We start from the raw sequence: 22,100 nt of genomic DNA, 5'->3' as shown, positions 1-22,100 counted from the left end.
GTATGTACTTTGACTCAATGCAAGTACTATCTCCTCTTCATCACAATCGTGGTCCATTATCGAAACCCTCGTTTGTCCTTGTGTCATCCACAAGTCATATCATATCTTAAGATTGACATTAAGCATTCATTGAAATTCTTAGTATCAGTGCCTTAAATTTCTCCTAAGCACTTTGATGCAAAGGCATTCAAGTATGTCTAGAACCCAACTATGTAGCTTTTCCAACCTCTAACACCCTTCCAATGGCCCGTAAAAGGGGTATAAATAGCTCTAGTGTGAAAAGTTTGTCGTGTTACACACACAAGTGCAAAAGCAGAGACCACTAGATAATACAGTGTCCCTGATTAAAATGCATTTGATTCGCATTGGATGATCAATCAATCTACAATCGACATTGTGGCTCTATTTTTTTCAGTGTACGTTTTGAGATGCATATGTGAGGTAAAATATGTAGTGCAAATTACATCATAGGTGTAAATATGCAAACTATTTCAAATATATCTTCGACCATTAAAGAAACAAACTTGGCACATCTATAGTGCATCCATATATGTATTCACAAGCAAATTTGAGATGCAAATTTAAACTAAAAAAAAATCATACAGAACAATAAATTTTATGTACATGTGCACTACAAAGACAAAAATCGTGGATTGTCATGCAATACAAATGCATATAGAACTTGTTATTTCTGTGTGATTTTTTTTTCTAGTTGAATTTACAATCTCAACTTTAATATGCGAGTACATATATGGATGCACATACCAAGTATTAATTTTTTAATGACTGAAATATAAGTATATTTTGAAATGACTTACATATTTGAAAAAAGTAGATTGTATTGCATATTTTCCAAAAAAAAAACGGTGGGTTGGGACAGCGGGAGTAACCTGAACCGCTGGGACTTTTCGGAGTTCCGACCCAGCTGCGCGAGCGCCGCCCAAAGTTCCCGGTGGACGGCGGCGACACGGAACAGGTTCAGCTGGGTGAGCTCTGAGCTGGGGCGGAAGCCGTGGAGACGAATCCAGCTGCGACACGCGGAGATCCATCCGTCCTCGATGTTCTCGAAGGATCATGCCGCAGGCAGAAGGCCCACGGCGGAGGCCGAAGCGGAGGCCGCGAAGCCATGTTCGCTCACGTGAAAAGAGCACCTCGGTCGGCTTCGCTTTCGCAGCTCGCACGGCACCTCCTCCTCCAAAAGCGAGAAGCAGAAAACTCCGCAAACTTCGAGGGGCCAAAGCGCAAAAACGCAGAACGGCAGAAGTTTTCTCCGCTGTCCATTGAAATGTGCCAAACCCGTCGTCTCGTCTTCCCCTCCCGGCTCCCGGTTCCGGCCCCGCTCCTCCCAAAATCCCCCAAAACCTGACGCGCTGGAGGGCCGATCCGCGGCTCCCCGCTGCCTGATCCGAGCCGGCTCCTCGCCCCCGCCGGGGATCCAAGTGGGATGGGGTACTTGAGCTCCGTGATCGGCCACCCCACCGATGGGTCCTCCGTCAGCGGCGGCGGCCTCAGGTGGTGAAACGATTCTCGCAACTGCTCTCGTTGTCCGCACCACGGTTTTTGCTTTCGTTTTTGTTTGGTTTGTGGTTTCTCTCTGCTCGAATTGTGATGTGGGCGCTTCGATTTGTAAAGTCCTTTGGTGGTCCTATACTCGCCCGTCTCAGCTTTGGTCGCGATTAGTTTCAGAATGTGATGGTTCGCGTCCGTTACTGTGGCCCTGATGCGTAGTCTGAAATACGTTAGGAGCAGCCAGGTGTTTATGTGTTTTTACCTCGGAACTGAAATGATCCTGGGTGATTGGAGAAATTTGCTATTATAGGATCCCAAATGTGTGGGTTTCGCTATAATAGGATTCCAAACATCTGCTTGGCTATAACGACTCTCAAAACATTAACACTTTGCTATTATAACATCATGGCCTTCAAATTGACAAATTTAACTCAAATCTCTTCAAATTCAAATATTTTCATTTAATCATGGTTGAATCATGGTTGAATCTTGCATTCACAAGGCAAAAGTATAAATCAATGCTACAAACTGGGATTGTACCCACAAAAAACCAGGTTATGTTCATCTTACCGGGAATGTGGTGTTGCAAACAAAAGTTGCCATCTCAAATTGGATTTTATGATAGCATAAGAATATTTAAGCAGTCATATGTTCCATCAATTCAGATCAGCCAAGTTAGGGCCTGTTTGGCAGGGCTCCTCACGAGAGGCTCCTCTGGAGCTGTTTTGGTGAAGCCACAAATTGTAGCTTCGCCAAAACGGCTCTGGCTCCTCTGCTTTTTACTTAAAAGCGGCTTCTCCAGAAAAACGTTTGGCAGGGTTCCTCTGGAGGAGCCAGAGCCGAAGCCAGAGAGGAGCCCTGCCAAACAGGCCCTTAATCGATAATATATAGTTAATACTTAATACGCTCTGCTGGCTGGCTGCTAGAAAATCTCGTTATTCTATGAATTTGGCCCTTGTGTCACCCGAGCTATGAACTTGTACCAGCTTGCAATGAGAGCTAGGCATTAGCTCATTTTTGCTGTAGCTCTACATGGCTAGAATTCATCCAGTTATAGCTTTTCAAAATACCCTAACTGTAGTTATTAAAGTGGCGGCACAAGTTATACTTTGGGATCTCCAGGGTATTGTGATAGTAGCTTGACTTATTAGAACATTATTTTGTATTTGTATTACCTATCTGCTCAGTGTCTCACATTTATTTTTCTGCCAGCCAGAATGGTAAATTTAGCTATGGCTATGCAAGCTCCCCTGGTAAAAGGGCATCCATGGAAGACTTCTATGAGACGAAAATTGACTGTGTTGACGGTCAGATAATTGGTCTTTTTGGAGTTTTTGACGGTATGGATTTCTCTCGATTCAGCATGATTTAGTTTAGATAGTTTGAGCGTAACTTTCATCTGTACCCAGTTCTTTCTGATCCCATGGACCATGGTTTATTTGTTTAGGTCATGGTGGTGCTAAAGTAGCAGAGTATGTTAAAGAAAACTTGTTCAACAATCTTGTTAGTCATCCAAAGTTCATGAGTGATACTAAGGTTGCTATAGGTATTCTTTTGCTCCCTTTTTCTACTAACATCAGTTGCTAAATTATGTGAACACAATCATGAGAACTTGAGCTTTGCATGTTTGTATTACTGCAGATGATGCTTATAAAAGCACCGACAGTGAATTCTTAGAATCTGACAGTAGTCAAAATCAATGTGGGTCGACTGCATCAACTGCTGTACTTGTTGGTGATCGTCTCTTTGTCGCAAATGTTGGTGACTCTAGGGCTATCATATGCAGGGAAGGAAATGGTAATGAAGGCTTCAATGTGCCTGTTCTTTAAACCCCCTTGTTGCTTTTACGTAGTAGTTACCCAAGACAATTTGTTTTCATCTAAAACTTCTTTAGTGAAAATAGAACATAGAAACAAGGTACAATCTCCAGTGGTTTTCCATCAATTTACTACAAGTACAGTAGTGCATTACATTGTACTAATATAGTTTTAAGTTTTATGATGCTCTTGATATTGTCTATTAGTAACTGGCCTTGTTAAGTCTCTTCATGATTATAAAGAAAAGGATGATGGTAGAATGCAAACCTTTTGCTTCATTCATTGCTTAATGCATGCTTGTAGAGTCTATGTGATACCACAATATGAAGGTTTTGGAGACATTTCGTCAAGTCTGAATTTTAACCTTGCTTGTTCTTTTATTGCTAGAATGCATGCTTTCTTCTAGATTTTGGTGATAATACAATATGATGCTTTTTGAGACATTGCTAAGGTCTGAATTCTGGCCTTGTTTGCCTTGTCCTGCTAAGCTAGGAGTTGAGTCTCCGGCTGATATTTCAACATTGGCAACACCGTTTGATCACTTTCCTAACTTGATGCATTCTGCTCGCTTTTGCAGCTATCCCTGTTTCAAAGGATCACAAGCCTGATCAAACTGATGAGCGGCAGCGTATTGAAGAGGCTGGAGGTTTCGTGATGTGGGCAGGTATGCCAATCACCGCATTTTCCTCCTAAAAGTTTCTTGATGGAATATATGATTCTCCCCCTAATGTCCATGCTTTTGTTCTATAGGAACATGGCGTGTTGGTGGTGTACTTGCTGTTTCGCGAGCTTTTGGTGACAAACTCTTAAAGCAATATGTAGTTGTGGATCCGGAGATCCGAGTACGTGTCTTGGACATGATGATATAATTTTTACTTTCCTTACAAAATGCGTGTGTCTGTGTTGAGGACTTTCTTTGTGATAGGAGAGTTATAGTAGTATTAATGATCTTACTGGAATGGTTTATTGTTTGCATGCATCTAGTTGGCTGTGTGCCATCTTGGTGTTTGGTGATAAATGTTAGCATGAATGCTTTCCGTAATTCCATCAATTTTGACTTTTGAGGTCACACAAACCTGCAATAGAAGTCATGGTCTATACCAAAGACTTATTGATTACATTTAATTGTTTTTTCTTTAAAAAAAAATTGATGAATGTGTTTTCTAATGCATTGGTTACATTGAAAATTAAACCTGCAGTACTAGTATTAATGATCTATACTAAGATTTTGACTTACTGATTACATTTAATCCTGTGATAGGAGGAAGCTGTCGATGACACACTTGAGTTTCTCATCCTTGCAAGTGATGGGCTGTGGGATGTTGTCTCTAACGAGGTAATTTTAGGAAATGCAGAGCTTCAGAATATTTTGACAGCCTCTTGCAGTCTTGCTGCACTCCTTGTGCTCAGTACCACCTGTTTACAATGTTTGTCATGCAGGAAGCTGTCGCGATGACCAGATCCATTCAGGACCCAGAAGAGGCTGCAAAGAAGCTCTTGCAAGAGGCCTACAAGAGGGAGAGCAGTGACAACATAACTTGTGTCGTTGTGCGCTTCTTGCGCGGGCAAGGTAGTAGCGGATACGCTTAAAGCATAGCAATAAAATTACTGTACGCAGTGGTGTGAGCTATGATATACATGCCTCGATTGATTTTCCAAGGTTGAATGGAGAAAGGTAGGATACTTGTATTATGACGATGGGTTGAACTGGGAAATGTGTGTACCCTATATATATGTTAGGTTAGACACTAAGTTTGCTGGCCGTGTTTCACCCTAGTTTGATTTTGATGTTTGGGTCAGAAGATAGTGTTGTATTGTTGTGGATGGAAAAAAACACGATAAAATTGTCCCTTGGTTTGAAATGTATCTGTCAGTATACTACTTTCCCCTTGCTTGACTCTCATTGAATTTTACGTTACAGCGCAATGAACTGCCAGATACATGTTTTCATTTTATTTTATCTTGCTGATGAGTAGAGCAGCACGGCTTGCTCAGTCGGCGTCGAACTGCCGCCGTCCACCACAAGTCGGTCGAAATCGTGGTGCAGCTCCGAGGCCGCCACCGGCAGCGGCGGCGGACCGGGCCCCTTGACGGCGCCGATGACACACTTGATGGTGAAGCAGTCGTCCCGCAGGTACGGGGACGCCTCGAAGGTCTGGTGCTCCATGAAACGGTCGATACCCCTGTAGGCTCCGCTCCGGAACGTGGCAACATTCGAGGCCTCCGGGTCCGGCGCGGCGCCGGTCGGGTCGACGAGGCTGAAGCCGTAGAGCACGGTGGCGTCTCCGGTGCCGCCGACGAGCTTGATGTAGACGGAGATGTGCCCCCTCGAGTCCTGTTCGTCGCCGTCCGGGAAGAACGCGACGGACCAGCGGTGGCCGGCCGCGTCGAACGCCGGCGACTCGATGGCGCTGCCCACGCCGATGCCCCTGGTGTGGGCGTAGCCTTTCACCGTGAACAGGTGCGAGCACACCGAGACCTCGCTCGCCGACGTCGTCATCGATGGATGGTGCTTCGGAGGGGCGTGAAATGTTGCGCTAATTCCTATCCTAATTTATAGCAGAACAAGATAGACACAGGCGTTTGCAGGTGGGGTAGAGTTTAGTTTAGTTTATTTATGACTCCGCCGATGAAGCTAGAGGGACACGTGTCAAGCGGAGATGCGGTGTCGCAACGAGTTCCTGTCCGGCCGGCGGTGTTGCAGGGAATTTTTTCCAGAAGACCCACAGCCGTCCACGCTAGGCTGGTCATCTGTCAACCAGAAGAATTATATTGTTTGGAACTTCCAAGAAGTTGCATTACATTTGAGCTCAATCGAAAAAAAAATGACGCGGGCACCGGCCAAACAACAAAACACCGTGAGCCCGAGCCTTCATCGGTCTATGACATCGAGCCTTCATCCGTCGTCTGTTCTTTTTATTGAGGTCGTGGGGGTACCTTTCTAGGCTTTTTTTTAGAAAGATTTTATTGTATCTAAAGAGCTCTACGTCGAGTTGATATATGGCTTTGGAACGAAACTCATAGCCTCTACCTGAATGGCAGTATATAACTACAGAAATAAAAAACCTGAACATATTCTAATGACACTCAATCCTAACACTAGATTGTCACCCGTATGTCTAGGTAAAGATATCCCTCGAGATGACTCTAACCACTTATTCCAGTTGTCGCAATGTCGTCACAAACTATATCAAGATAACTCTAACCTCTAAAGGATAGTCCACGAATGGAGCCGGTGGGAGATTGTATAGATAACCTGCAATGAAAATTAATTTTTTATTTTCAAAAACAAAACCATTCCTATGCAACCAAATGGACCAACATGTCATGGCTACCTGTTTGGATCCCATGAATTAAAACCAAAAATCTAGAAAGTGCCTTTTATTTTATTATTACATTACTTTCTAATTTCTCTCAATTTTAAGGAATCAAATGGGAATGGAAATCATGCAGTCATGCTAAGGCTAGATCGCGAAAAAAGATATTTCATGTAAATTTACGTACACCTTGCTTGGTGATGAATTATTGATGGAGTCTAGGCTGCATCATATATACTACCAAGTACCTCCTCCGTGCCAAATTATATGCCATTCTAATTTTCTTTGAGAGTCGAAACATTTTAAGTTTGACCAAAGTTATAAAGAAAATCACATAGATTTATGACATCAAATTAATATTACTATAAAAATATAATTAATGAATGATCTAATAATACTTATTTGGATAAATATTATTATTTTATTATATAAATTTGGTCAAATTGAAGATTATTTGACTCTCTAAAAAAGTTAGAGTGACTTATAATTTTGAACAGAGGGAATACCAATCTAGCATGACCAAGGTTGTCACACAGAGTTTACAAATTAAATATTTTATATAATTTTTTCCTTCATTTATTAAGTGCAAATTCTTGGTATTATTTTTGACACACCTTAACTTTAGTAATTTTGCAACCATTTATTAGAAAATCATTTGTGTCAATTAATGTATATTATAGTAGGAAACTTAGTATTATGAAATTGGGACCAACATAAAAATGCTTAATTTAAAGTTTGCCGCATCGGTGAACCATGGAATTCTCCCAGCAGTATATGTAATTAAATGCTAGTCTTTTCATTCTAAGTTACAAGTCATCATATTTTTTTATTATAGCTTTTACTATCTATGACATAGTCACATAGGAGAAAGTACTTTTGAACTTTGTATATATCTTGTTGTTTTCTTTTTTCTTTTTACTCCCGCAGTCCTACTGGTATGCTACTGAACTAGTAGGATTCAAATTTCATGTGGTTAACTTTGTGCCGGGTGCTGCTTTTCCAAGTTTACAGCCCAAAAAAACTGTTGTCTGACTTGATCGAAAGCGACGCTTAGTTGCCTTAAAAACTAAAAAGAAAAGTCTGCGTAATCTGAACTGAAGATCGCTAAAACAACTGCAGTTCCTCCACTAAAAGGCGAGAGCAGAAAGGAACGTGGACTTGCGAATTGGCAGTTTCAGAAGAAATTAAAAGTTTTAATTTAAAACAGGAGGAGCAACTTTCGATGTCTTAGTGTTCTGGAAAAGAAATCTTCCACAAGTGTTCATCTCCGACAAATGCGAAAAAGATCTGACAGTGATACCTGGCAGCAAGAGATCCAAAGTTCCAAACAGGCTATGGTGAAACTGATAGAAGGAAGAACACAGCTTTGTATGCAAGAGACGGTTAAAAAACGATAGAAGGAAGAACGTGCAAAGCCAAGAGGGTGTGTGGTGCTTGAGCATGCATGGAGAACTCAGTAGACATACGAATATGATCATCAAGGCACTTGAGATGCCATATTAGGTTCGGCGAGCGAGCCTTCGTTGTTTCCATCACTGTCCTCCAATTAAACCCACACAAAAATGATTGTGGCAAATAAACTTCAATGATTTAAAAAAAGGAGAATAAAATAGGCATGGTAAAAAATGGAATCATAATTCAAGAAACCAGAAGCACGGAGACTTTGGAACTGAGAGCTAGAGGAAGAGCTCTAGGAAGCATAATCAGGTGACACTGGGATAAGCAGACAGACAGAAAGAGGGTGTTTCACTGCTGGATCGGAGCAAGACACAAGTTGAGGGGCCTTCGTTCTAATATATATAGCAGTAGCACCAGGAAACTGCAAGCTAAGCTACCAGAAGCATTCTTGGCAGCCAAGGCGTTGAGCAGAGTAGGTGTAGTGTAGACGTGCTGACTGTACTCCTCCAACTTTGAAAAAAGAACAGGCATGGAAAACGCGCCACTACAGTGATATAGTATTAACTATTCGATCAGCTAACAGTATGATTGCTAAAGTCCAAGTTGTAAGCATATGGAAGTACTAGACTACTAGTTTAGTGACTGATGGCATGCCATATCTTGAAGATCAACTCGAGCGGTTAATTAAGAACAAAAAAGTGCATATCGCCTTTCGAATCATGCGCATCGTCACCTACTCTGACTAAATTTTAGCCCATCATACGCTTCACTTTTTTTGGCCTACGTTGTTTGCGAAATGAACAGTAGGGTAGTGACGAGAGGGAGCAGAACATTACCAAAGAGAGGACTGGAAGAGCAAGACAAAGCAGAGTCGAATAACACAATTGTTGATCTCGACCAATTATTAAAAAGATTGTTCATCTGGAAGAAATTAAGGGCGAAAGGTCTGGTGATATATGGCGCCAGACAGCAAGAATTTGTTCAGCGTGAAAGAATAGAAGTTACAGACGCGAGAATGAAGAACTTGAAGCCAAGAATGATTTTGCAGACAATCAGTCAGACTCTCATCAGCCATAAACTCAATACGGAAAAAAAAAAGAAAGCTGTGAGCATGGAGAACTCAGTACACATACGAATATGATCGTCAAGGCATTTTTTTAGATGCCATATTAGGTTCGGCGAGCGAGCCTTCGTTGTTTCCATCATCGTCCTCCAATGGCCAAGTCCAAACAAAAAAATGTCTGTGACAAATTAAACTACCAAATAAACTCCAAGAAATAGCACATAAGAAAAACAAGAGTACAGTAAAACAAGAGTAAAGTAAAATGGAATTGGTATTCAAGAATCCAGAGACTTTGGATTTGAGAGTTGAGAGGAAGCATAAGCAGGAGACTCAGGACAGTAGGAGACATGTGCATTGCTAACACTGAGTTGAGGAGGTGGTATTCATATATAGCAGTAGCAGCGGCATTCTCGCATGGGAGAGGCAAGGCGCTGGGGTTGGTGGTGTAGACGTGCTGACTGCACTCGTTCAGAATTCAGATCTAGCTTTGCAAAGAGCGAGCACGGAGAACAGGTCTCATGCACAGTGATGATTGTTAAAGTTCACGAGAATACGATATTAGCATATATATAGTACAACCAATTTGGTACTAGTTTAGTGACTAATGAGGTGCCATATCTCAACCGCCCACCTTTGACGATCAGCTCGAGCTGTTAATTCAGACTAATTTACTGCAAAGTGCCTTTTGGAATGATGCTCAGCGTCACCTACAGATGAGTGGCTGCGTGGTAAAATCAATCAGAGTACATGACATTAATATATGTTTACACTGATTTAGATTATATTGTATAAGGTTTAACGCAGACTAATACAAACAATTATTGAATTAACATGTTCTTGTCAAAAGAATACATTTTGTAGTACCAAATAGAAATTTGGGGACGTAACACTACATACAAATTATTATACTGGCTTAGATATGCTGTATAAGATTTTGAGGGCCTGTTTGGTTCTAAAAATGAGCTAAAATAGTTTAGTCTCATTAGTCACTCAAGAGTAGCTAAAATAATTTTAGGTGGTTAAAATTTAACAAGGGAACCAAATGAGGCCAACAAATACAAATAATCAATCAGACTCCAATTCTACAATCCTTCGTTGGCGGAGCTTGGACTTGGAGTCACTGACTTCATGTCAATTGGGCCAGTAGCTGGGCCAAATGTTGCTTCCTAGCCCAACTGCCGAAGCAACAGGCAAAGAAGCTTCTTGGGTTCTCGTTCGTCACGGCATCGGCCCAAACAGCTGCGCCAAGCCTGAGCGCTGCAGGCGAGGAAGGTTTTAGCGCCGCCGGCCGCCCCACGCCCCCACCCTGCTGTAGAGGTGGGTCCGCGTCCGCCCCTGCCCGCGTGTACCCGCCGAACGCCATGAATCGGAGCGGGAAGAGGAGAAAGAGGAAGAAGCGCGGCGATGAAAGGGCCGCTGCCGGTGCGCCCTCGCTCTCCTCCGCCTCCTTCGACCGCCACGTGTTCCCCATCCTCTTCGCCGCCGCCCGAGCCACCCGCCAAACCAGCAGCTCCTCCTCCCCGCCCGCTGCGCTCGCGGCCCGCCTCCTGCGCCGTGTGCTCTCCCGCTCGCCGCAGACGCTCTCCCCTCTCCCGGGCTCCTTCGTCGCGCTCCTCCCCCTCCTCCTCTCCTCCAGGTGGGTACGATTACGTACATCACAAACTCCGCCTCCGGCCGCCCTCAATTTGCAGGCCAGGAACGCCCTCCCTGTGCCTTGCATTGCATCCATGCCATTCTGATACGATGTGTGCTGGGATGTGGATTGCAGCTGCTCTTCTGTCGCCGCGCTGAGCTGCGAGGTGCTCGGCGCGGCAGCGTTGCGGTGCATGGAGACCGGCGAGATGCTGGCTTCCGACAGCGGCATCGCCAGCGGCCTGGCGAGGGCGCTAGGAAGTAGAAGCCAGCGAGTGATTGAGGCTGCCTGTAATTCTATATTGGATCTCTCGGCGTCTTCAGTCGGCAGGGAGCGACTTGCAGGCTCACCTGTTCTGCCCAGGACATTGTAAGCATCCACATCCCGTATCCTTTGTTTCGTTGTACTGTACTTGAAAGCACATTTTGCTTGCTGTTTGGTATGATTTCGTCTCTCAACTTAGACACAAAACCCAAATTTGTGTGTGCTAGAACCTTAGTTTATGTACTAACTAGGTTTTGTCTGTAACTAGACTAATAAAATTCCTTGCATTAGCAAGAGTTATTTGAGCCATGTGTTATACCTTAAGCTGCTGACAACGAATTATATTGTAAGTACATGGTATATCATAGTCATATGATCATGATCTGGTAAAGGTAAACATTTCATCTGTAACTAGAAGGCAGGCATCACAATCACTTCTAATTGATGAAAGGGATGCATTATGTTTGTACTTTCTGAATGTCTTCATCACGTGAAAATGTGAAATTGACTTCCTGTAGGCATCTATTTTGTCAGGTGGAATCTGTTTATGGATTTGCCCAAAGCGGAAGCACTGAGTCTACAGAAAGTCCTACAGAAGCAAATAAAATCCTGTGCTTGATCATTGACACAATGGTGCTCTTGGTGAACTCTTGTAAGATTGACAATTTGCAGAGTCTACAGCAGGAGCTAGTAAGGAACGTTCTGTCGTTGTTGTACAAAATCTGGAAGAAAACTCAACTCTTGAGATCGTCAACTGATTGCAACATGTGGAAGAATAAACTTCAAAGTAAAGAATATGAGATATCTGAGGCTATTTTCAGGCTTTCGATTGGTCTTGCTTCTCCAGCCTGCCCAGAGCCTGATGTGGTCAGGAAAAGTATTTTTGGCCAAGCAGTGTCCGACTTTGAAACTTTTGTCCTGGCCTACTGGGAGAAGTTGCCTAATTTGTACAGGAGGAAACAAAGCACTCAAATGGATAGTTCTGTGTTCGCTGCACTGCACAGTGCTTTTAATCTTGGAACAGCACCTGATTCTATCATTGAATCATTAATAAAGGGTCTTGTTTCTTGCCCTGCTATTGCTTCTGATGAACTTGACATAAATTCATTTCTCCATGAGGTTCATGATTCCTTGGGTGATTCTGTAAAGTACAGGCAAGACATTAGAGTCATCAGAACACAAGATCCAAATGACCAAACTTCAAGGGGATGTATGACCGAGGAGCATTTTTTCGATGATGGAGCAGTCTTCATGGATGAAGATGCATTCATCGGAAGATGTAAACATGCCTTTAAGAATGGTTATTCGATTGCCTTGCGTGGCATGGAGTTCCGGTCTGAGAAGGTTGCTGCTATAGCTTCTGCCCTGGCTGATCTATTTGGGCAGCCTTCTGTAGGAGCCAACATATACTTCTCACCTGCAAGATCTCAAGGCCTGGCCCGACACTATGACGATCACTGTGTACTTGTTTGGCAGCTACTTGGTAGCAAGAAATGGATGATTTGGCCTAATCCGAAGCCACTTTTGCCCAGACTATATGATCCGTTTGACCCTTTAGATGGTACTTTAGACAAGAACATTGGGAGAGTGGAGGTTTTACTTGAAGGGGACATGATGTACGTCCCCAGAGGCTATGTTCATGAGGCTCGCACTGATGTTGGTGGATCAGAGGTGAATGCATACGCTGATTACTCACTCCATCTGACCCTTGCTATTGAGGTCGAGCCACCCTTTGAGTAAGTATTCTTTGCATTGATGTGGAATTCTTTCTGTGCATGTCTAGAGCTTCAGCTTCTAAACATTACCTTCGCTGCAGGTGGGAAGGTTTTGCACATATCGCCCTTCATTGTTGGACAGAGAAGCAGCAGCTTAGAGATTCTCAATTTGTCGAGTTCAAGGGGAAAGTGGAAACTTCCTTATTTGCTATTGTACTGCATGTGGCCATCAGGTTGCACTCCGACAGTGATCCTGTTTTCAGGAAGGCATGCATGGTTGCGGCAAAGCTTCCATCATCCAGTACCTGCACAACGACTCACTTGAAGGCTCTTCAAAGCAGCCAGAGGTCAACTTTCGATGAGATACTGAGGAAGATCGATCAGAACTGCAGCATCAAGGAAGCGTTGAAGCGCATCACGTTGGCCGTGAAAGAGGGAGAAGATGAAGCCTTCCAGTGGATGAGCTGGCTCAGGCACCTGCCTCAGCAAGGAGTTGACAGAATCGATTTCTGCAATATTTTTGGAGCCCTGGAAGAGCTGCTTGAGGCTTTCAACTCTAACCCTGACCATGCCATGGCTGACTTCACAGCCTTCAAGTCAGGGTTTTGCCAGCGCGTCGTGTATGAGGACGTGTGCGAGAGCTTTGAGACTTTGCTTGAGATGTACAGGACGACTAGGACTCGGTACATGAGGGGAATGCTGGCGTTGCACGGGGCAGGTGCACATGTGAGCTGAGCCGTGGAGAATTCCTCTTGAGAGACGGATTTTTTTTTAAGACAGACAAGTTTTTCTTTTTGTGGTGGTTGGCTTGGGCAGTGGGGCTAGTCTTTTATTCCTAGCGAGGAGAAGCTGATCCGAGCGCTGGACACTTGTACGGTTTGTGCCACACTGTATCATTTGATGGCGCTTAGCTGCTGGTCAGATTTAAAGCCATTGGCATCGATTCTTCGTCAATCGATTTTCAATTCAGCAACACTGTCTTGCTTGCCTCTGTCCAGCTCTGGACGTTTCTTCCGTCTTGCATGAGCACTGCCAGTAAAGAAGTCACTGTTCTGTGCTATTACCATGTTGTTTGTCAGTAAAAAAGAATTGCCATTGGTAGTGACTTGAGATCTCTGCCCTGCTGAAGTCGCCACTTGTATATATTGTACGTATAATACAAAAATTCAGCAAAACAATTGGCCGTCTGCGTCTCGGGCTGGGCTCGGGCGGGCGGGGACGTCATCGCTCGTGGTCGTGGCCTCGTGCTGCTGCCGTTGCCTCTGTTGCTCTCCAAGGGCCAGCAATCTCTCGTCCACCCAACGACCCGCGGAGCCCTATCCCCTCGCAAAAAGCCAGATGCCTGTTGCCGTCGCGGCCACTGGATGCGAAATATTTATACGCGCTCCGCCCCCACAACCCGACACCCGCCTGCTCTCTCTCTCCCCTCGTCGTCTCGTCTCGTCTCGCGTCGTCTGCGCTCGTCACAGGTGAGTTGAATCCGCCGAGAGTGACCAATGCTCGGTGCTCGCCGTGCTGCTGCATTCCGTGGTGACGCGCCGGTTGCTTTGCTGAAGGTCTCGACTGCCGAGTGGGAGGAGAGGGGCGGCGGCCGGTCCGTCATCCGTTGGTTCGGGAATGGCGGCGCAGGCGGTGGTGCCGGCGATGCAGTGCCAGGTCGGAGTGAAGGCGGCGGCGGGCGCCCGGGCGAGGCCGGCGGCGGCGGGAGGCAGGGTGTGGGGCGTCAGGAGTAGGACCGGCCGCGGCGGCGCCTCGCCGGGGTTCAAGGTCATGGCCGTCAGCACGGGCAGCACCGGGGTGGTGCCACGCCTGGAGCAGCTGCTCAACATGGACACCACGCCCTACACCGACAAGATCATCGCCGAGTACATCTGGTACGTGCGTACGTAGCGATTTGCCTTTTTTTTTTTTACAAGCTAATAAAATAGCATTGGAACCACTAAAGACCATCACTTCCGAAGCTTTTGTGGGTGCTGATTCGTCTCTGCTTTCCAGTTCCTGCTCCCCACTTAGATAACAATGTGCACCGGATACTCTTGTGAGCAAACTTACAAAATATATATATTCTAAAATGAGATCACTCAACATTGTGTAGGGTCGGAGGATCTGGAATCGACATCAGAAGCAAATCAAGGGTGAGCATTCAACGTCACCATCCCACCATCGTCTGCATCTCCTTTATTGGACACTTTGGACAGTTCCCAGTCTTTAGGGAATGAATCAATGAGCACAGGGCCCTTTTCCAATTTGCATATCGCTTTTACTTGTCTATATTCAAAATAAATCTTAATGCCTGTGTTTCAGACAATTTCAAAACCGGTGGAGGATCCCTCAGAACTACCGAAATGGAACTATGATGGGTCAAGCACAGGGCAAGCCCCCGGAGAAGACAGTGAAGTCATTCTATAGTAAGAGGGAAATTACAATATATGTGCTCTTTTATATGTAAGCATTTTACTGTTACATTTCTGATGTTTCTCTTTCTGTTTTCAGCCCCCAGGCTATCTTCAAGGACCCATTCCGAGGTGGCAACAACATTTTGGTACTTCCCATACCAACCGAATCAGACCTTCTTATACATGTTTTTAGCTTTTTTGTGCCATCCCACATAAACTTGAATAAAAAGGGCTAAAAGAACAGCAGTTACTAGTTACTAGAATGCTACTGCCTTTTCAACTAGTCCTTTAGCTGCAATGCGTTATTTGATTCTATTGCAGTTGTGGCATATTCCTCTTAGATTGAATGGCACATTGTCACCTGAATGCATTGGCAAACTTAATGAACTTTAACTAGCATGTGCATGACAGCACGCTGATAAATATAAAATTTGGCTTCTCAGGTTATCTGTGATACCTACACGCCACAGGGTGAACCCCTTCCTACTAACAAACGGCACAGGGCTGCGCAAATTTTTAGTGACCCAAAGGTCGTTGAACAAGTGCCATGGTAATTATGACTTAATCACATGCGCCATATAAATTATAATGCAAATCTCACTATTATTTTCTCATTGCCTTCACGGAATGTTGAAAGTTGAAAACACTTAAGTGTCATTTTCCTTCCAGGTTTGGCATAGAGCAAGAGTACACTTTGCTCCAGAAAGATGTGAATTGGCCTCTTGGTTGGCCTGTTGGAGGCTACCCTGGTCCCCAGGTATTATGTTAAATAAGAAGAAAAAAAATTGGTTTGTCATGCCATATGATGTTGCTCTGTTGGAATACATGTCTTGTATTGGCTTAATGAGCACAATTTTGAAAAGTGTATTTTTGTGTGGCAAACTATGGCAGGGTCCCTACTACTGTGCTGTAGGAGCAGACAAATCATTTGGCCGTGACATATCAGATGCTCACTACAAGGCTTGCCTTTATGCTGGAATTAACATTAGTGGAACAAACGGGGAGGTCATGCCTGGTCAGGTATGGTTATGAACTTATGATACTTCTATACATTTGTATTTGTATTTTCTTTTTCTGAATCAGTGCGGTATACCACCACCATTCCGCCCCTCATTTCTCTTCTTGCAAAGGAAAATATAAAATTGTTTATCAGGCAGAAGCAGAACTTCATAAACCTTATCTGTGCAGTGGGAGTACCAAGTTGGACCTAGTGTTGGCATTGAAGCAGGAGATCACATATGGATTTCAAGATACATTCTCGAGGTACCTCAGACAATAATTAAGGATTTCCCCCATATCGTGTCATTTTATTTCTTTTTCTTCTTCATAATTATTAGAGCATACAGTATTTTACAAGTTCAGCACCTTATTGTAGTAAGGCATTTATGATTACACACAGCAACATATCACGATTGAATTAGGCATTTGAGAATAATTTTCTCCTGGTGAAAAATTATATTTCATTTTATCTGTATTGTTCAAAATATGAGGCCTGAAGCCCATGATTTCAACCTTTAGTTAATACCAATTTTTACATCACCATAAACACTTCTAAATATTGTCCTACTCACCTTTATCAGAGAATCACAGAGCAAGCTGGGGTTGTCCTTACCCTTGATCCAAAACCAATTCAGGTATGTCCAATTGTCCATCAGTAAGTTGTTTCGAATCATTACAATGTAATAGGATTAAAGTAATCTTAACATATAGCAATACTGTATTGGTGACAGGGTGACTGGAATGGAGCTGGCTGCCACACAAATTACAGGTTACAGTCTTTTATGATAATGCTTCATTTCCTTCCGTTGTTTGTTCATGGTAATTTTGTCATTAACGGACAGACACCAGAATGCCTATAGCAGTATAATTTACCATATGCTGACTGCTGAGTGTTAAAGGAAAAAAGTTTGTTCTAATGTTCTAGAAAGGGAGTAGAAGTGAAGTATTAGTATATCATTAATAAATTGTTGTCTAGTGTGATTGGATCCAGATGATTGTCCATTTGCTTCTATTAATTACTAACTTTCGTTATTTAATATTTTTCTCAACACATTTGACACACTGGGACTGACAGACAGTCTGAATTCCTTGCGAATGTAGCACAAAGACCATGCGTGAAGATGGAGGATTTGAAGATATCAAGAGAGCAATCCTGAATCTTTCTCTGCGCCATGATTTGCATATTAGTGCATACGGAGAAGGAAATGAAAGAAGATTGACAGGGAAGCATGAGACCGCTAGCATCGAGACCTTCTCATGGGTATAGATGGATCACCTTTCATTATTTTTTGCGAGTCTGCTGAATATTGTTTATTTGTAAGTTGTACCAATGAAACATTTTCATTTATCAGGGTGTGGCAAACCGTGGCTGCTCTGTTCGTGTGGGGCGAGATACCGAGGCAAAAGGGAAAGGTACATGTTCTTGCAGTGTTCCCTGAAATTGCTTACAGTTGGAACTCACAAAATACACCCCACGCCCAAGTAAATAAATAAATACCACAGTGACATATAATTTCCCCCTAACTTCGCATCATCTTTTTGAGTTGGTGTAGCTTCTAACTGGGGTCGTACGATTGCACTCTATATGAATGACCCTATAATGTGCTTGGTTTCCAGTTCCTTGGGGATGATTTTGAGTAAATCTGTCCAGATACACCCTCATTCGCTCAGGGCATCAGTAATTTTCTATCTTGCATCTTGTCAGATGATTTTTGACATAACTCTAACTCCCTACTCTTAAAGCAAGTGCTGCACTGCTGCAAAATCCATGCATTTGAATTTAATAACTTGAACTACAAATCCAGAGCCACTTACCCTTTTCACCTTGTTGTCTCCAACAGGTTACCTAGAAGACCGTCGCCCGGCATCAAACATGGACCCATACATTGTGACGGGGCTACTGGCTGAAACAACAATTCTCTGGCAACCAACCCTTGAAGCGGAGGTTCTTGCCGCCAAGAAGCTGGCGCTGAAGGTATGAAGCAGTTGAAGGATGTTTCAGGCACGAATAAACAGGCCCACAACAAAATTGATTCTGCTGTTCACTGGCCTTGGTCCCGCGACTCTGCTCGGCGCCACTCTGTACAAAATTAATTACCATTTCTGGACCACATTGTCTTTGATTCATCGGTTACGGTTGTTACATTTTGCTTGGACACCATCACACCATGTTTGGACTTGGCCTGTACTTTTTGTAGCAATTTTTGTGGCAAGTGAAGTTCGAATTGGGCTTCACTCTCGGTCAGGGCCAGGAGCCCAGGATGCAACATTGCAACCGGAAAAAAAGTTCAATTTATCTCTCCCAGCCTTTTGACCTCTATTAACTTTTTAAAGAAAAATTAAAAAAATATCTAAAAATTATAAAAATAAATTTAAAATCATCCAAATATTTCTACATAAAAAATAATGCAATTAAATATCATAAAATCTAGTTTAATCATCATCATCGTCAGTCGTCACACTATAAAACAAACAGTTTTTTTTGAGAGGGTTCTCCCTCTATAATAACCGTTTAATCTAGACGTCATGCTATCTGAGCCCTCTATCAATTGTGATCTTACATGTAAGATGTAAGACTCCTCTTCAACCAAGGCCTTGTTTAGTTGGCAAAAAATTTAGTTTTTGGCTACTGTAGCACTTTCATTTTTATTTGACAAACATTGTCCAATTATAGAGTAACTGGGCTCAAAAGATTCATTTCACAAATTACAGATAAACTGTGCAATTAGTTTTTATTTTTATCTATATTTAATGTTCCATGCATGCAACCAAAGATTCGATGTGACGAGAAATCTTGAAAAAATTTGCGAACTAAACAAGGTCCAAGATTCCTTCTAGACCTAAAAAAAGGAAAATAATAAAAATCTAAACACACGTGAGATGTAAGACTTCAATGCCCATATGAGCCAAGTTATCATGAACTCCAACGGCAATGCAAGCCAAAAAGGACTTTGACTCTCACACGATCCAAAATACTAATGCAGAATGTATTTATACAAGCCAAAATGTTAAAATGTTAAACATGTTTGAACTTGATTTCAAAAATATTAATGTGTAACATGTTTGGACTCGATAATGCGTTGCAACGGGAGAAAAACATTAAATGACCATAAAAAATATTACATGTCTATTTATATTTATCATTTTTATAAAATTTAAAGCCCGTAATTTATTTTATTGATAACCATGACATCTATGATATTAGATAGTTAATATTTACAATAATATATAGCTTGGAGACATATTTATTTAATAATAATAACAATAGAAATTAGTCAAACCTTATCTTACTCTAATATCACCTCTAATACTAAAACATGAGAAGTTTGTTGGTAGCTTTTTTTATTTAGGTTAGGATTCCTATGAAATATGATATATCAATTAAATGTATGTAGATTATGAATATATGGGCTTATTTAGTGTTCATATGACATAACAACATATCGTGCAAAGGTAGCGTAAACATCCTCAAGCACAAATTTAATAAATTAGTAAATTAGTGAGATATGCAGGAACGGTGCTAAAACTTTTACCACAAATCAAGCATCACATTAAATAGACTATTATAAAATTTTCATAATAATTGGAGCAAGATAACTACAATTTCAATTTTACACAAAAAAACATTTGTGATATGTTTTGTTTAGTGCATGGATCTACATATATGGAGCTGAACAAAATTTGTTTTGTAATTTTTAGATTTTTCTATGATTTACAACGCATTTATCAATTTTTAGCCGATTAATTTTACACTAAAAGGCATAGGAAAGCATCTCCAACAAAGAAAATATATAATAAAATTTGTGATATTTTTGTTCATTACATGGATCTACATTTGTGGAGCTGAACAAAATTTGTTTTGTAATTTTTAGATTTTTCTATGAATTACTATGTATTTATCAATCGATTTAAATAATAAAAGAAAAGTAAACTAATAGGATAAACACTTTACATCTAAGCCTCTATAATTTCTTTATTCAATGTATAAAACAGATTTTGCATTAGGAACCTTAGAAAAACTTTTATTCTTCTTTTTCCTGTCTGCCAGCGTTAAAGCCCACGATTGATTCAGGAAATTAGTGAGATATGCAGGAATGGTGCTAAAACTTTTACCACAAATCAAGCATTATATTAAATATACTATCATAAAATTTTCATAATAATTAGAGCAAGATAACTACAATATTAATTTTACACTAAAAAGCACAAGCAAGCATCTTCAACAAAAAATAAATATACTAAAATTTGTGATATGTTTTGTTTAGTGCATGGATCTACATATATGGAGCTGAACAAAATTTGTTTTGTAATTTTTAGATTTTTCTATGATTTACTACGCATTTATCAATTTTCAGCCGATCAATTTTACACTAAAAAACATAGGCAAGCATCTCCATGAAAGAAAATATAATAAAATTTGTGATATTTTTTGTTCACTATCTACATATGTGGAGCTAAACAAAATTTGTTTTGTAATTTTTAGATTTTTCTATGAATTACTATGTATTTATCAATTAATTTAAATACTAAAAGAAAAGTGAATAAACACTTTGCATCTAAGCCTCTATAATTTCTTTATTCTCAATGTGTTGTAATGTATAAAAGAGATTTTACATTTAGAAAAATTTTTATTCTTTTTTCCTCACTGTTAGCGTTAAAGCCCACGATTGATTCGGATGGACGCGTTCACTGCATGGATCTACATATGTGGAGCTGAACAAAATTTGTTTTGTAATTTTATAATTTTCTATGAATTACTATGTATTTATCAATCGATTTAAATAATAAAAGAAAATTAAACTAATAGGATAAACACTTTGCATCTAAGCCTCTATAATTTCTTTATTCAATGTCTAAAAGAGATTTTGCATTGGGAACCTTAGAAAAACTTTTATTCTTTTTTTCCTCTCTGCCAGCGTTAAAGCCCACGATTGATTTAGGAAATTAGTGAGATATGCAGGAATGGTGCTAAAACTTTTACCACAAATCAAGCATTATATTAAATAGACTACCATAAAATTTTCATAATAATTGGAGCAAGATAACTACAATTTTAATTTTACACTAAAAAGCATAGGCAAGCATCTTCAACAAAAAATAAATATACTAAAATTTGTGATATGTTTTGTTTAGTGCATGGATCTACATATATGGAGCTGAACAAATTTTTTTTGTAATTTTTAGATTTTTCTATGATTTACATGCATTTATCAATTTTCAGCCGATCAATTTTACACTAAAAAACATAGACAGGCATCTCCAGCAAAGAAAATATAATAAAATTTGTGATATTTTTTGTTCACTGTATGGATCTACATATGTGGAGCTAAACAAAATTTGTTTTGTAATTTTTAGATTTTTCTATGAATTACTATGTATTTATCAATTAATTTAAATACTAAAAGAAAAGTGAATAAACATTTTGCATCTAAGCCTCTATAATTTCTTTATTCTCACTGTGTTGTAATGTATAAAAGAGATTTTGCATGGGAACCTTAGAAAAAACTTTTATTCTTTTTTTCCTCACTGCCAACGTTAAAGCCCACAATTGATTGGGACGGACGCGTGGACCGACTCAGCTACCGACGGTGGCAGAAAAATTTTGGGGGCAGACCAAAATTTTCACAATTTTCACAATTTAGTAGTAGGAATAGATATGCGTGGCCATATCTTTGAGTCCACCCATCTATAAATATATTCTATTTCTATATTTAAATAAATGTCTATGATATATGCGAATTAATATATCGAGAATTCAATTAATGTTCTCATTGTATATAAAATATTTTTCACAAACATGTGTGTATTGCGCGAGCATATTTGCTAGTCTTAGGGAATTCAGAGAGAAATTATTTTGTCTTAGAAAAATATGATAGTAGTTTTAGGTTTTACCGCCGTAGTATATCTACACGAGCGGAGAGCTTGCCGGAGCCAGTACAACAAGTTAAAAACTGGGAGAGACCATGTTCATACTTGGGTCTTGGAGATA

The 22,100-nt window shown here is 41.1% G+C and overlaps 4 protein-coding genes across 4 annotated transcripts; 3 read left to right on the top strand and 1 right to left on the bottom strand.

Annotated features, from left to right (window-relative positions):
• LOC8070263 (probable protein phosphatase 2C 45) lies at positions 1,229 to 5,217 on the top strand. The gene is made up of 8 exons (XM_002448641.2): positions 1,229 to 1,512; positions 2,722 to 2,849; positions 2,957 to 3,055; positions 3,151 to 3,306; positions 3,904 to 3,990; positions 4,077 to 4,168; positions 4,588 to 4,662; positions 4,767 to 5,217. Exons 1-8 carry the CDS (start codon positions 1,445 to 1,447, stop codon positions 4,914 to 4,916), a joined length of 855 nt encoding a protein of 284 aa, XP_002448686.1. The 5' UTR covers positions 1,229 to 1,444; the 3' UTR covers positions 4,917 to 5,217.
• LOC8082532 (BTB/POZ and MATH domain-containing protein 2) lies at positions 5,284 to 5,826 on the bottom strand. Its single transcript, XM_002447215.1, has one exon. It carries the CDS (start codon positions 5,824 to 5,826, stop codon positions 5,284 to 5,286), a length of 543 nt encoding a protein of 180 aa, XP_002447260.1.
• Positions 10,372 to 13,820, top strand: LOC8070262. The gene is made up of 4 exons (XM_002448640.2): positions 10,372 to 10,740; positions 10,873 to 11,106; positions 11,520 to 12,737; positions 12,818 to 13,820. The coding sequence occupies exons 1-4, from the start codon at positions 10,466 to 10,468 to the stop codon at positions 13,449 to 13,451; spliced, it is 2,361 nt and encodes a 786-aa protein (XP_002448685.1). The 5' UTR covers positions 10,372 to 10,465; the 3' UTR covers positions 13,452 to 13,820.
• LOC110436381 (glutamine synthetase, chloroplastic) lies at positions 14,038 to 18,410 on the top strand. The gene is made up of 14 exons (XM_021463394.1): positions 14,038 to 14,185; positions 14,273 to 14,590; positions 14,812 to 14,851; positions 15,021 to 15,124; positions 15,210 to 15,258; positions 15,556 to 15,662; positions 15,782 to 15,869; positions 16,004 to 16,132; positions 16,301 to 16,375; positions 16,693 to 16,746; positions 16,843 to 16,880; positions 17,213 to 17,372; positions 17,464 to 17,524; positions 17,953 to 18,410. The coding sequence occupies exons 1-14, from the start codon at positions 14,055 to 14,057 to the stop codon at positions 18,090 to 18,092; spliced, it is 1,494 nt and encodes a 497-aa protein (XP_021319069.1). The 5' UTR covers positions 14,038 to 14,054; the 3' UTR covers positions 18,093 to 18,410.

The sequence above is a fragment of the Sorghum bicolor genome, chromosome 6, assembly GCF_000003195.3.
Source record: "Sorghum bicolor cultivar BTx623 chromosome 6, Sorghum_bicolor_NCBIv3, whole genome shotgun sequence".
Lineage (NCBI taxonomy): Eukaryota > Viridiplantae > Streptophyta > Magnoliopsida > Poales > Poaceae > Sorghum > Sorghum bicolor.
This window is presented reverse-complemented; position numbering and strand designations above follow the sequence as displayed.

Bases quoted from the DNA above. Each gene is read 5' to 3' on its own strand.
- LOC8070263 (XM_002448641.2), top strand. From the start codon at position 1,445: ATGGGGTACTTGAGCTCCGTGATCGGCCACCCCACCGATGGGTCCTCC. The intron at 2,850-2,956 runs GTATGGATTTCT...TTATTTGTTTAG, and splicing joins TCTTTTTGGAGTTTTTGACG to GTCATGGTGGTGCTAAAGTA. The intron at 4,663-4,766 runs GTAATTTTAGGA...TTTGTCATGCAG, and splicing joins GGGATGTTGTCTCTAACGAG to GAAGCTGTCGCGATGACCAG.
- LOC8082532 (XM_002447215.1), bottom strand. From the start codon at position 5,826: ATGACGACGTCGGCGAGCGAGGTCTCGGTGTGCTCGCACCTGTTCACG.
- LOC8070262 (XM_002448640.2), top strand. From the start codon at position 10,466: ATGAATCGGAGCGGGAAGAGGAGAAAGAGGAAGAAGCGCGGCGATGAA. The intron at 10,741-10,872 runs GTGGGTACGATT...TGTGGATTGCAG, and splicing joins CCCCTCCTCCTCTCCTCCAG to CTGCTCTTCTGTCGCCGCGC. The intron at 11,107-11,519 runs GTAAGCATCCAC...GACTTCCTGTAG, and splicing joins CCTGTTCTGCCCAGGACATT to GCATCTATTTTGTCAGGTGG.
- LOC110436381 (XM_021463394.1), top strand. From the start codon at position 14,055: ATGCCTGTTGCCGTCGCGGCCACTGGATGCGAAATATTTATACGCGCT. The intron at 14,591-14,811 runs GTACGTGCGTAC...AACATTGTGTAG, and splicing joins ATCATCGCCGAGTACATCTG to GGTCGGAGGATCTGGAATCG. The intron at 15,125-15,209 runs GTAAGAGGGAAA...TTCTGTTTTCAG, and splicing joins GACAGTGAAGTCATTCTATA to CCCCCAGGCTATCTTCAAGG.